Raw genomic sequence first — 14570 nt, forward strand, 5'->3', positions numbered from 1 at the left:
CAGACACACCCCCCCCCACCCCCTCAGTCCAGCGGCCCCTGGAAGATGAGTTTGATGTAGCCCATCTCCCCGGTCAGCCAGGTGCCGCAGAAGGGGCAGGCGGCGTGGAAGGCGTGCGTGCCGTGCGGCAGCGGGATCTGGCTCCACCCCCGCACTGTCTTTTCCGAGCACACGTGGCCGCAGGGGCAGAAGGCGTGCGTGGGGGCCCCCGCGTCCAGGTAGAGCCCCCCCTCGCAGCCCAGCCAGAGCGGGACGTAGGGCCCCACCCGCCGGCACATGGGGCACTCCCTGTCGCCCGTGGCGGCCGGGGACGTCCCCGGCGCCCTGTCCCGGCGGAAGCCCCAGTTGTGGTAGCCGTGCACGTGGCCGCAGTTGACGTAGACCCAGGGCTGCTTCTTGTCCACGCCGGTGGGGCGCTGCGCCAGGCTGGGGAAGGCCAGCGTGTTCAGGCCCACGGGGCACTGCGGCCGCGCCGCGTTCAGCTCCTGCCGCAGCGACTCCAGCTGCTTCAGCGTGGGCGTGCGCCGCAGGCCCGCCGGCGTCCGCCACAGCAGCGTCGCCCCGCACAGGTCGATCAGCGAGCCGTCCTGCAGCGCGTTGGACTCGTTCTCCACCTGGGGAGGGGGGGGAGGGGGGTACAGAGGGGGACCCACATGAGAGGGAGACCTTTCACCTTTGGCCCTCCTTTTAGGGTAGAACCCATTACACGCAACGCCATATTTACAACATGGGAAGGTTCTGGAAACGACATTGGAGGAAAAGGGGGCCTGATGCTACTGCAGAGAGAAAGGGCATCAAACATTTGACCTTTGACCTTTGATACCCCTTTATTAAAACAGGAAGCAGGGAACCCAGTAAATGCAACAGACGATTCCCATATTGTAAGATGGGAAGGTTCTGGAAACGGGAGAAGAAGGGCCTGATGGTACTGCATGGAGAAAGGGCATCAAACATTTGACCTTTGACCTTTGATACCCCTTTATTAAAACAGCAAGGAGGGAACCCAGTACATGTAACAGACCAGACAACTGCCCTATTTTATGACATGGGAAGGTTCTGGAAACAGAGTAAAGGGGAGCTGATGCTACTGAAGGGAGGAGTGGAGAGAGGGAGGGCTGAGGAGGAAGAGGCAGCGGTGGAGCCTGCCGTTAGAACTACGCTAGGTTGAGTAATGCTGGTTAAGCACTGATCTAGAATGATTCATCTGTTTCCCAGCATCCTTTCTGTTTCCCCATCACTAGCTGATGCTGAAGCCTTTGTTGTTGTGGCAGGGAAAAACCATTAGTCCCGCCTGTGACCACTAGGTGGCTCTATCAGAACGCCTACCCAGTCTTATCCCTTATTTGGACTTATTTACTCTCCCCCCAATCATGATTTCATTTAAGAATAAGATACCAGATTGACTTAACAGGACAGGCCCTTCAGCCCCGAAGCCACCCCGCCACCCCCCCCCCCCCTCCTTCCTCAGACCTCCCCACTTCTAGGTAAAATAGGTAAAACACCCCCAAGATTTCGCAGTTATTTGATCTTGTTCTCATCTAGCTTCACCCTGCCTCCATCGACTCTGGTCACTGCGCATTTGTTTTGAAATCTGTTTCAGAGCAGCCAGAGGGCCGTTCGGAAATGAGGTTTCGGACGCGCTGATGAGTTTTTGGCGGAGGTTTCTCTCTTGTCTCCCTGAGGCGCGGACCTGGCAACCACCCCCCCCCTTCCCGCCATCCCCCCGTCCCCTCTTACCAGCTTCCCTCGCTGCTGGGCGGACCGCGTCTCGCGCAGGGCGTAGACGTTCCCGCACACCGAAATCTCCCGCCACAGACCTGGCGCCGGCTCCGACACGAACTCCCCCGCCGGGTGCATCACCAGCACCCCATTGGTGGTCAGCCCGTCCATCAAGCCGTCGGACGTCCGCCATTTGGCCGCCCGCTCCTGATGGACCCGCCCACAACCACACAGGTGAACGCGTGCACACGCACACACACACACACACACACACACACACGTGCAACAAAGACGGGGGAGAGTGAGAAAAGCAGGAAAGGTCCACTCTATTCTTTATTTTCAGCACACCAAATGCATGTTAATTTCCCTGAAAATTTCCGATGGAATAAATTCACCCCTGGATGTACCCATGGGTTGGGACATCCTGTGCTAGTGTTCAGTGAGTTCCTGCTTTAACCAGTTTTACTGTCTACCGCAAAAACGAAAAGACTCGTTATGACAAGTGTGTGACTGGCAGCCAATACGGAGTTTACGCAATCTTTCCTCCCTCTTGCATACATTTAAGTTTCATTCTTACACACACACACACACACACACACACACCCCTCCCTGTTCATACCTATAAATACGTGCATACATGCATATACATGCACACACATGCGCACAGGTACTTAGGAAGTTTTAATTTATTTCCATCTCCCACTGTTATGGTCTGCAACTGGTTTTGCAGGCATTTCCAGTTCTTAGAAGCAACAATAATTTTTTTTTGTGATTTTTTACAACACAAAACCAGCGGATTTGACAGGCTAATGAAGAGCTTTAATGAGCGCTATGATGAATAACAGAAGCCCCTCGACCCCCAAAACCTGAGTCTAACTGACCCCCGTCTGATCCTGGTCACCTGAGACAGGCGCTACCTACACCTTCAGAGTTTGGGTGCGAGTGAGCGCAACTTACTCCTCCTTTCTCTTTATTGTGAAGGAGGGATCTACACGTCTATCTTTATCTTCCCTTTGTCATACGGATGCCACCGGAACAAGCTGTTGGTGCCAGGGCGTGGCACGTGTGCCAGTTACATGGGGAAGCAGGCCTACTGCAGGGCATGTGCTGTACGGCTATTTGGGTGGGGGGGCAGTGTAACATGACGGTTGGTCACACCGTATCAAGTCCGGTTGCACCGTATAGAGCCCGGTCGTTGCTGGCTTGGGGGTACAGTTAAATGCACCCACAGGGTCCCACCCCGGTGGCCAGTGTCTGTGCCTCTCAGGCCTGTTTTCGTAGCTGTTTTTCTGAGAGTGTACGGACCCCCCCCCCTCCCCCCCCCTTTCAGGGCCACTCACCCCCAGGAAGATGTTCTTGGAGGAGTCGAAGCCGGCGGCGTAGATGCGCGCGGTGTAGGGGGGGGCGCGCTCGCACAGGATGCGACAGGCGTAGCGGGAGATGGTGCTCTGCGCCGACTGGCCCCCCTCGCCGCCCCCGCCCCCGCCCCCGCCCCCGTGGCCCCCCCCGCGCTGGGGGACGTGTCCGTCACCACGAAGTCGATCATGCTCTCCGTGGAGCGGCCGATCTGTGGGGGGGGGGGGACAGACGGACAGGGTGGAGGGACAGACGGCATCCACGCGCCGCGTAATCTGAATCATCGTGTCTGTGCTGCATGTGTGTGTATGAGTGTGTGTGTGTGTGTGTGACAGTGTGTGTGTCTGTGTGTGCGTGTGTCTGTGTGTGCACGAGAAAGTGTGTGTGTGTGTGTGTGTGTGTGTGTGACAGTGTGTGTGTCTGTGTGTGTGTGTGTGTGTGTGTGTGTGTGTGTGTGTGTGTGTGTGACAGTGTGTGTGTGTCTGTGCGTGTGTGTGTGTGTGTGTGCGACGAGAAAGCGTGTGAAGCTCACCTGGAACATATCTGTGTTGGTATCATGTGTATACTCCACAATAACTGAGTGACTCCTGGAGAGGGTGTAGGAGATGCTGTGCTGGCTTTTGTTGCTTAGGGCCTGTCAACATACACGCACACACACACACACACACACACACACACACAAAATCAGAGACTGTGATGTACTCATGTTCAAATTGTGATTGACTTGGCTGGGGCTCTAAGCAAAGGAAGCATCTTTTATTTTGGGCCAGACATTCATTGATGAGCTGCACCAAGTGAACCCCTGAGCTTGCATTTAATGACACATTCTGAGGCCCAGCTACAGAGGGACGCTAATGAGCTACAGGCTACAGGAGATTGATAGCATCAGCCTCTGAAAATAGCCCGGCTATTTGGTCACTACATCAAATAATTTGTCCATTTTTTTTTTAATTCCAAAGAATTCAGGTCTCATCTCAAGCTTCAAGCGCATCTGCACGTTAAGCTGAAAAAGTTAAATATTGATATATATAAAAAGTTTTTTTTTTTTTTTTGAAAAAAGCCAGGGTGCTCTTGAAGGCGTGACCTCTGACCTTGGACACCAGGGGGGTCGAGATGTTGTGGATGACGTCGGGCTTGACTCCGTTGGCTTTGGGCCTCCTGTGCAACGCCAGGCGGCTCCTCCGCCGCCCTTTGTCCCCATTGGCCAACGAGCCGTTGTACCTGAGGAGCACAGAGACACCGTGTCCACCTCACAGTCCCTGTGTCCGTCTGACCAGGGTGAGCTTTCACTGCACAATTACCCACACACCTCACCCCTCTGTCTGTCTGTCTGTCTGTCTGTCTGCTTGTCCATCTGTCCAGAGTGAGCATTTACTGTTCAATTACCCACACACTTCACCCCTCTGTCTGTCTGTCTGTCTGCTTGTCTATCTGTCCACAGTACACTTCCATCTTACAATTACCCACACACTTCACCCCTCTGTCTGTCTGTCTGTCTGCTTGTCCATCTGTCCAGAGTGAGCATTTACTGTTCAATTACCCACACACTTCACCCCTCTGTCTGTCTGTCTGTCTGCTTGTCTATCTGTCCAGAGTACACTTCAATCTTACAATTACCCACACACTTCACCCCTCTGTCTGTCTGTCTGTCCACAGTACACTTCCATCTTACAATTACCCACACACTTCACCCTTTCTCTGTCTGTCATCAGTCCCCCCCCGCCTGAGTGACACAAACCATCTCTGAATGGCCTGAATAGTCCACAGAATATTTTAAAAATCAGCACATGGAGGAAGACCAGGAAGTGAGCTTCAAAACGGAAGGCCGGTCTTGGCCCCTTTGGTCTGTCACCAGCACACTGTCTCTCAGCTGTAAATATTACCCTTCTGTTGGCCTGATGGCTATCAACCACATTTTACATCGCATTTACATTGCAGCCATTCAGCAGGCAGGCTTATCCAGAGCGATTTACAAAGGTTACATTTTTGCATAATATCCATTTATGCAGTCGGATATTTTACTGAGCCATTTTGGGTTAAGTGCCGTGCTCAAGGGTGGCTCAGCAGTGCCCCCACCTGGGAATGGAACCAGCAACCCCTGGGTTACAAACCCAGTTGAGTAGCTGTTATAATGGACTGCCGTCCTGTGTTAGACTGGCCAGATCCAGTTCCAGGGGGGTCAGAAAGTGAAAGTACACAGAATATTTCTGGCTGTGAACCGTCAAGGCCCCCCCCCCTCCCCCCTCCCCCATTGAAATCTCACTGGGAATTTCCACCGGGAATTGGAAATTCCAGGGCAAATTCCTAACATCCCTGTTCGGCCCATGTGTCCGTCCACGTGCCTGCCATTCCGGGAAAGAAAAGCTTGGGAAAAGTGTTCTGATGCCAGGGAAGTGCAGTGTTTGTGCCGCCATGTTGTATTAAATGGAGCCAGGGGGAAAAAGGGGGGGGGGCGACCCTTATATGGTCATGAAGTCCAGGTTGGGGTCCCGGGCCACAGCGAGCGTGACTGTGATTGACAGTGACCCCAAATCCCCGGGCTGAAAGGCCCCCCGCGGGAGGGCCCGACTCACCCCAAAACGATGAGCTCCCCGTACACCACGGGCTCCTTCTCCCCGGGGCAGAGGCCGTCCTGGGACTGCGGGCTCGGGCACACGGGGGAGGAGTGCTGGCTCTTGTTGCAAGAGGGGCGCAGCTCCAGAGACGAGGGGGGACACAGGGCCTCCGTGCTTCCCTCCAAAACCATGCCCAGCGGCCGGGACACAGGCACACAGCTGGGGGGGGGGGGGGGGAGGGGAGAGGGGGGAGGGGAGCAAGGGAGAGAGAGGGGGAGGAGGGGGAGAGAGAGGGGGGGATGGGGGAGAGAGGGAGAGGGGGGAGAGGGTGAGAGACAGACAGGGGGGAGAGAAAGGGAGAGAAGGTATGAGAGAGCGAGGGAGAGATGGAAAGAGGGAGGGGAAGAGACAGAGAAAGGAAGAGACTTTTGACTTTTGATGTTCCTTTATTGAAATTAAAACCAATGCCAACCATCTATTTACAAACCCAAAAAAACCGACCCCTATCCACCCCACCCCCCAAAAACTGATGCCCAACCAGAGAAAGAGAGAGAGAGAAAAGAGTATGAGAAAAAGATAAACGTAGCGCAAGAGTCAGAGAGGGAAGGAAACCCATACTGAGACTAGAGAATTAGAGAATTAGGGCTCACCCACACCACGCTCACTTGCTTCAGTCACACGGTTGCTCTATGCTCTGCTAATGTGCATTTGCACTAATCTGACTTCCAAAATGATCTGTTGCCGCAGAGGCCTATTCCAGGCAAGCCCATAATATTAAAAGGGGATCACTAGGCAACCGATTGACTTTACAGTGCGTCTCGTTAGGAAATGCCACGTTGGTATTTGCGATTTTCCAATAAGAATCAGGGCCAGCCCACACACACGTTAGACGCTTGCCGCGACGTAAATTTCAGCTTTTAGTGATTTTCTCTTCTCCAAAGGCTTTGGCAGTGGTCATTTCGAGGAATCAAAAAACCGGACCGTGAGATTAGCCTACATCACACTGGAGGGGTGGTTTGCTTCTCAGCAAAGCAAACTGAAACGATTTCCTGCCTGGACTCCGTCCTAACCCCAACAAACACAGTGTGAGCAGAGAGCTACTGTAACACATAGCCTCCCATTTCATCTGGGAAAATGAATCCCTTTCCTTGACGAATATACTCTGTGTGTAATGCAGAATATTAAATATGTACTGTAATCCTGGAGGGCTGTAGGGGGGGAAAAAGGAGCTGAAAGAAGCTTTTCAACGGCCACATCTGCCTGTCACCACAAAGGCGGGAACCCCCAAAAAGCCGATGAATTCTGGGGTCATTAGCCCACTGTGAATCCAGAGCAGCAGAACGTGCTGCGGTTCATCCCGAGGGCGAAGGGCTGATTTCATTTCAAAACTCAAACCTAATAAACTCGTAATAAATTCACGTTTCAAGCTTTTCATTTTTTTTTAGAGGACGCAGCCATGAGAGAGAGAGAGAGAGAGAGAGAGAGAGAGAGAGAGAAACGCGTGCGTTTAATATTTAGAAATGCTAATAAAAGCTAACTCCCCAGATATGTGGCCGTGTGGGCAGTGACACATGCAGGGGCCCTCGGCCAATATTTGATGTAAAACACTAAAATTAATTTTTAAAAAGTGGGTGAGATTTAGTTTCGGCACGTGCTGCCGAAGGAGCGGATTTCACTTTCGCTGCCACAGATTATTTACCGAGGCTTTGACGATCACACAAACGGTGCCGAGAAAATACACTGGTGTGTTAACCGACGTGTCAGAGCTAAAGAAAGTACGCGAACAACGTTAGCGCACAACTTACTGTAAAATGCTTGCAAATGCATATCTACATATTGTCTCTATGTGCACGACAACAGACAGACAGTTAACTTACAGAAATCACTAAACTGAATTACAGACCAGACCAAAGACTTAATTTTGAAGTATTTGCATATGAATATTGGTTTGAATATATAATATACATGTACACACATCATGCTATATACTGCAATCAAAATCCATCTCTCTCATGAATACAGTGTAAATATATGTGCATATAATGTGGTCTACATTCTGCATTAACCAGCCAAGCTTATTCCATTATTAATCACTATCAGGTACCATCCTTCCAGTCTCTGATTATTAAACGAATGAGTATAGAGAACAAATGGACTCCATCAGATGTCAGTTATCGGGGATGTGTTATGCTGTAATGGAGAACACAGGGGCAGCGTGTGGGGGAGGGAGGGAGGGAGAGAGGGAAGGGAGGGGACAGAAGGCATGGCGGCTTGGGGATAAGAGGGGGATGAGGAGGAGAAAGAGAGTAGGGGGAGGTGAGGAAAGGAGAAAACAAAGGAAGGTGGAGAAGAGGGGAACAGACACAAAGGGAGGGGGGTGTGTGTGTGGGGGGTGGGGGGGTGGAAGAGTGTGAAGCCGCCAAAGAGCCAGCCAGAGCAGGACAAAGAGACAAAGAGAGGAAGTCAATATAAGGAGATCACGTGTGTTAGGGGCGTGTGCTTGTGTGTGTGTGTGTGTCTATATGTGTGCATTTGAGCATCTGTGTGTCTATATGTGTGTGTGCGCATGTGCATGGTGTGTCTACTTGTGTGCATGTCTGCACCTGTGTGTCTGAATCTGTGTGTGTGTGCATGTGTGTGTGCATGTGTATGTGCGTGAGTGTGTTTGTGTGCGTGTGTGCATGTGTATGTGCGGGCATGTGTGCATCACCGTGTGTGTGTGTGTGTATGCATGCATATGCCTGTGTGTCTCTGGGTGTGCATGTGTGTGTGCATGCATATGCCCATGTGTGTCTGCGCGCGCATGTGTGTGTGCGCATGTGCAAGCGTTTGACAGGGTGATGGATCACTTGCTCTGTGCCTGGCACTTTCTAATCAACCAGGGGGAGGCGAGGCGGAGAGAGAGAGAGAGAGAGAGCGAGCGAGAGAGGGAGAGGGAGTGAGAGAAGAGGGAGGGAGAGGAGGGAGGGAGGGAGTGAGAGAGCACAGAGAGATGGAGAGATACACAATAATGAAAGTAAAACCTGTGAAATACTGAACGTAATTGTTCAGCACCGGATGTAACATCTCTCCACCGTTTCCTGTTTTCTGCCTGCTGCTCTGGCCTCTCTCCTTTTTTCACACCTCTCCTCTCCTCCTTTTCTTCATCACTCTCTACATGCCTTCTCTCTGCCTTCCCACCGGAGGGTGTGTGCAATGGTCTGCATGTATTTGTTTGTGTGTGTGTGTGTTTACGTGTGGTTGTTTGTGTGTGTGTGTGTGTTTACGTGTGGTTGTTTGTGTGTGTGTGTGTGTGTGTGTGTGTGTGTGTGTGTGAGAGAGAGAGAGACTGTCCACGTGGGTCCCTTCTTTATACATATGTAGATATGTGTGAGACAAAGAATCACCCGCATAGATTTCTCCTGTAACAAATGAAAATGTTTTGGTGACTCTCTCTCTCTCTCTCTTTTGCTCTCTCTCTCTCTCTCTCTGAGATTTTCCAAAGCATAACATTCAAATGATATTCAAATGGTGAACTTTGAACAGGCAATCAAACAATGGACTTCCTGCATGAGCTGCAGACAGTGCTCTGAATATTGGGCACGACTCTCTTTTGTTTAAAGCAAAACCTCTGCCCTACATCTCTTCCCTAGTGATACACGTAACAGCAGTCCAGTGTTGGGAGTTTGAGTACGTCCCCCATTGCAGAGCAGGAACCTGTGCACATCCTGCCCAGGATGTGGTCTAGTGACTGGAATACGTGGGAAGCACTGGGACCACTGGACCAGACCCAGTTTGCACGAAACTTAAAACAGGTCTGTGAAACTCTCCCCAGGCAACACATTTGAAAACATGCTGGGAAATATCCTACCGATGTACTGCAACACGCCACAATATATTTAAACAAATATACAAATCATTGCCACATTAAGTTATTGCAATATCCATCCATCCATCATCCATCCATTATTTAACCCGCTTATTCTTGTTCTGGGGTTGCAGGGGGTTGGAGCCTATCCCAGCATTCACTGGGTGAGAGACAGGAATAAACCCTGGACAGGTCACCCATCCATTGCATTTTTGCCGTATATCACACCAGATAATATTTTCACAGAATGCGCAGTGCTGTGTATAGTATCATGTTCCATTTCGGTAAGAGTTGACCCATCGAGGCTGTGTCCGCGGCAACATTCCGGCACAGATTACTCCTGACGTACCGGGCAGCGTGCACATTTTTGTCCCCGTCACAAAATTTCAAACGCAACAGAAAAATCAGGCCAAAGGTCCGGGGTATCGAGAACCAGGCAAAGGCAGCCCTGCCCATTCAGAAAATGCACGGGAGGCTCTAACCGTTTTGGGGATATACTCAGACCCTCCGCCATCTCCTTACAAATACCCCTCCCCTCACATGCTCGGTCAGGGATACGAGACTGGCAGTCTGCCTGTGGTATAATAAGAAGCATATCTATCAGCAGAAGTTGCATTAAACGTCTTCATTTGGCAGCTTGGTGCCTTGGGGCCGATTTAAAAGCAGACTTTCGCCACGGTATCCCCTTTCGTACGCGGCTGAGCGCAGGATGCTCGCGTGCGCCATGGCGTAGTGCATCATGGGATTAATCAGCACGCACCTGGTTAAAGGGCTGGGCGAGGGCGAGCTGCCTGCTGTCAATCATCCCAGTGGAGGTCATGTGACCCCAGTGATTGACAATATCAATGCTGGATGTCATGTGACCTCAGTGGTTGAAGACATGCATGCTGTCATTGGGCACAAAGTCACATTGGCCCTGTCATCTTTCTGGCTCCTCATGGAACAGTATCTCAGGAGCCATTACTTATTTGAACCATTAAAATACTCAACAGTTTACGAAATATTAAGAAAGCTGCGACTATAGGGGATACTAGTGAAGAACAGGCTGCGTTGTGTTTCAATGACTGCTTTCCAGCCTTGCAGTAGAATGGGTAATCTTCCTGTGCCAGCGTAGGTCAGCAATGAATAGTCAGTGTCCACGGGCCTAGTCTGGCCTCGCTGGTCCAGTGTGAATGTGGGAGAAGGGATGACAAGCCATTTAATCACCCCACCACCCGGAGAGACAGTCCATTACTTTACTCTACGCTCCCTTCCCATCAACCCCTGCTTCCCGCCCTTTACCGCCACTGGACACAGAAGATGCATTTCTACCATTTTGCGGGATTGTGCTACCCTAACAAAAACACCTCAAGACGTCGGAAACCACATCATATTCACCTTTAATTTCTTTTCCGATTTATTTATTTATTTATTTATTTTGGTCGGATTTGCCCCGTCTACCTCAAAGCCAGCGGGCGGCTCGAGCCATCGCTGAGAAACGCAGGCGGACGGGAATCTAATTTCGGAGCCTGATGAAAAATGAGGGGAACGGCATTCGCGTTTCGGTGAGGCTGAGACAGGCCTTGGTCCTCAGGGCTGCAGGGTGTGGAGAGGTGGACAGAGACGGCGTGATGGGGCATAGCAGAACCCGGCTGGGTGCGTGCGTGAGGAGGCTGAATATGGACATCATCCACAAACGTGAACCAACCCATCAATCAATCAATCAATCAATCAATCGAAGTGATCAAAATTTATGAATTACTGGCACAGATTCATCCACTGCCAATTTTGAGGAAGAGGGGCATTCACTCAATACAATTCCAGCACCACTGACGTGGAAATGGCAGTTATTTGGGGACAGTGTTTTAATGAGGTCAAAAGAAACATGCTAGCATAACCGCACAAACAGAGCCTACATCAGACTTGGCGGCGATCGGTTTGCATGCTATACAGTAGCATGCTAGTGAAGATAACGGATCATTTTTAAAATAAGGTTATGAAGGGAAAAAAAGACCGCCCGAACAGAGGGAGTATAAACAGAGAAAAAATGAGATTCAACAGAGCTCTGCGCAGCAGTAAGTACAAGCACCTGAGGGGAAAGCATGAGATCTCTCTCCATATAATGACACTTCATAAACTACATCGCCCAGCATTACAGTAAGTAAAACTACATTATTACACCACAGTACCCTTCTCTCGACTGCACTGCACTACACGGGCACACCGCACTCCATGGTACATCAGACAGGAACAAGACATTTGCTGCAGTAAAACAATTAATTACTATAATTATTACATCTCTCTGTCGTCCCCCCCCCATCCGGAATTAGCATAAATCTACATGGCTGCGGCGGCACTCTCCTCCGCTGCAGAGTTCAGTGTGAGGTGAACTAACCTGAAAATAGGAGGCGATATTCTACAACGATTCATTACTATATAGCAGTTAAATAATAGCCGATATCTGAACGTCACTTCTGACGTCCTCCATTCCTTCTTTGGCCCTTTTTGGCATTCTACCCCGGAAGTGCACCTTTCTGACCCTCTTCCTCGTACAGGAACTGCTTCCTGTTCAAAACAAAGCATTCTGTTTTCTGCGTTCTCCCCCTCCCCCTCCCGACAGTGACGGTTAATAGCAAATCTTTAACATCCCAACTTGTAACGAGGCAGTTTTTGGTGGCATCATTGGTCCCGTTGATCATGAGGAAATGAGTTTGTGCTTAGGAAGGTAGTTTAAATTTAACCTGAAGGTGTTCACTCTACGGTCACGTTCATGTACAAAATTCTACCTGCTGTTAACTTCTGACCAAAGAGTGCCTTCCCATCTCTTTCTTTTGGATGTGAGAAATGACAAGGAACCACCTCATTAGGGTCGCACAGTGGTGCAATGGATAGCACTGTCGACTCACAACAAGAAGGTCCTCAGCTCCAATCTTTTCTGCGTTGGGTGTGCAGGTTCTCCCCGTGTCCACATGGGTTTCCCCCGGGTACTCCGGATTCCTCCCACAGCCCAAAGACATGCAGGCTAGACTAATTGGAGAGTCTAAATTGCCTGTAGGTATGAGTGAACAGTGTGTGTGTCCTGCGATGGATTGGTGACCTGTCCAAGATGTATTCCTGCTTCCTACCCAATGCATGCTGGGATAGGCACCAGCCCCCTCCCCCATGACCTCGGCCAGGAATAAGTGGTTGAAGCAATTTTCCTCATTATTCAAGCACCAATCCAAGACTAATGTATGTTATCTTTGCACAAGGATGGGAAATTTTTTGCTCAAGCGACACAGACCATAACAAAACACAACAAATACAAAAGGATCTGCATGAGTCCCATTCTGAACCCACATGAAAGCTAGGATCCGATTTCTCAAAGCAGAAAAAAGACTCCCTTCGGGAGTCATGCAAATACAATCAGGAGGTACACTTCTTGCCCCTCAATGAATAGACAAGAAGCCTTTTCAAAAGGTACACTCTGTAGTCCTGTCTCTTTTGAACAGCTTTAGGCCTTGCACGTAAATAGTGAGCACAGTGAACTGTTCGGTGTTAAATCACAGGCAAAGTTTCGCTCTAACGGGAGTACATGTGATCCCTACCGGACACATATAGATTCAATTTAGCATTGAATTAACACTTGATATCTTACTGTGCACATAACTGGTAGACTGGAGAGTAAATGCAGTCATACTGTACTTATAGGTGCATATGAAAATATATCTTTCATCATTTGTCTTTTAGACAAATGAATGTTCCCCTCATGCATATTCTCAGATAAAGATAACACAAACAGTCTTGTCTTAGACTTCATTCATTGACCTTTCCCCTGAACTTTTAAGTCTCAGACACAGAACTTTCAAGCCCATCACTCCCAAGCTTTGTTCTAATGTCCACCTGACTTGGACCTTTCAAAATCTTAAATGGGAAACTGAGCTATAACTACGCAAGTCAACGCTCGCATTGCGACACTCTCCCCTGGTTAAAAGCGAACAGGAAGTGGAGGAAAACGAGCAAATTTCTCGTCCTTCCGCTATTATTACGAAACCTTCCCGCGCACAGCCGCCCGCTGCACCCCCACCTCCACCTGGGACCCTCGGAGCGCGTGCACGTGGGCAGTCCAGTAAACTTCAGCTCCTCCGCCTACGGAGCAGCTTCGCTGACTCACCCATTCCAGCTCAACCCACGCGTCACTGTCACAGACGATTGGCCCCCGCTGAGTAACGCTGATGATGTTGTTTCCTGATTTTTCAGAATCCCCCCCCCCCCCCCAAAAAAAGAAAAAGATTTCAAAAAATTTTCAAACTGCTAAGAAATTCTACATTACGTCTGCCAGTCGTGTAAAACTTACTTCACTTAAGTTTAGGAAACCTCAAGTCATAATTGACTTGAGGTTTGCTAAATATTTAATAGTTGATTCTGCTTTGCAGATGTGCTATTTCTGCGCGTAACGGTGACAATGATAATGATTATCATTATAATAATACCAATGAACATTAGAATAGGGATCATAGTAATAATTTTAAAAATAGATATGATAAGCATCACAGGAAAAAAAACCCGAGCAGTTGGCAGTTATGACACAGCAGGTTGACAGTATGACCTATTCACAACCATAGATAGGGCAATGCAATGACACAGCAGAGACCGGAGAGATGAAAGTTTCAGTGGGATCGGAGGATGCTGACACTTAACACGAAGGGCGATAGAGGAGGTATTAATATAAGGATACGATCAAACAACAATGCACTCATATTTTGCAAATATATTCGGCTGCTGACGCATTTGTACATTCGCGTTCACTTCATAAGCACCCACTCAAATACGAGATTGTTATTTTGAAGTACGTTGTTTGAACAGGAGTTTAGAAGCAACAAATTGAACCTGCTGATATCACGCTAGCCCTACACAAATCTGACAACATCTTTCCACACTGACATAAGTTTTATAAAATGTTTTGTGAGTAGTCTATGTGAGAATATTGACCATACAGAAAGGCGGTTATGTGGTTTAATACTTTGGCCCCACAAAAAAAGAATGAAATAAAAAATCGAGAGAAATTACTTTAGGCAGTTTATATGTTTTAGGTCGAGTATTTTTCCCCCATAACATCTAAATATTATGCCTGT

The 14570-nt window shown here is 49.5% G+C and overlaps 1 protein-coding gene across 1 annotated transcript; it reads right to left on the minus strand.

Annotated features, from left to right (window-relative positions):
* LOC135249985 (E3 ubiquitin-protein ligase pellino homolog 3-like) lies at positions 1-13691 on the minus strand. Its single transcript, XM_064325735.1, is given in 8 exon segments — positions 1-614; positions 1738-1926; positions 3060-3226; positions 3229-3286; positions 3608-3709; positions 4167-4296; positions 5649-5849; positions 13610-13691. Coding segments are annotated over 7 exon segments (1410 nt in total). The 5' UTR covers positions 5822-5849; positions 13610-13691; the 3' UTR covers positions 1-23.
* Between the last annotated feature and the right edge of the window lie 879 nt (positions 13692-14570).

Source organism: Anguilla rostrata, chromosome 3 (genome assembly GCF_018555375.3).
Source record: "Anguilla rostrata isolate EN2019 chromosome 3, ASM1855537v3, whole genome shotgun sequence".
In the NCBI taxonomy this organism is placed as follows: Eukaryota; Metazoa; Chordata; class Actinopteri; order Anguilliformes; family Anguillidae; genus Anguilla; species Anguilla rostrata.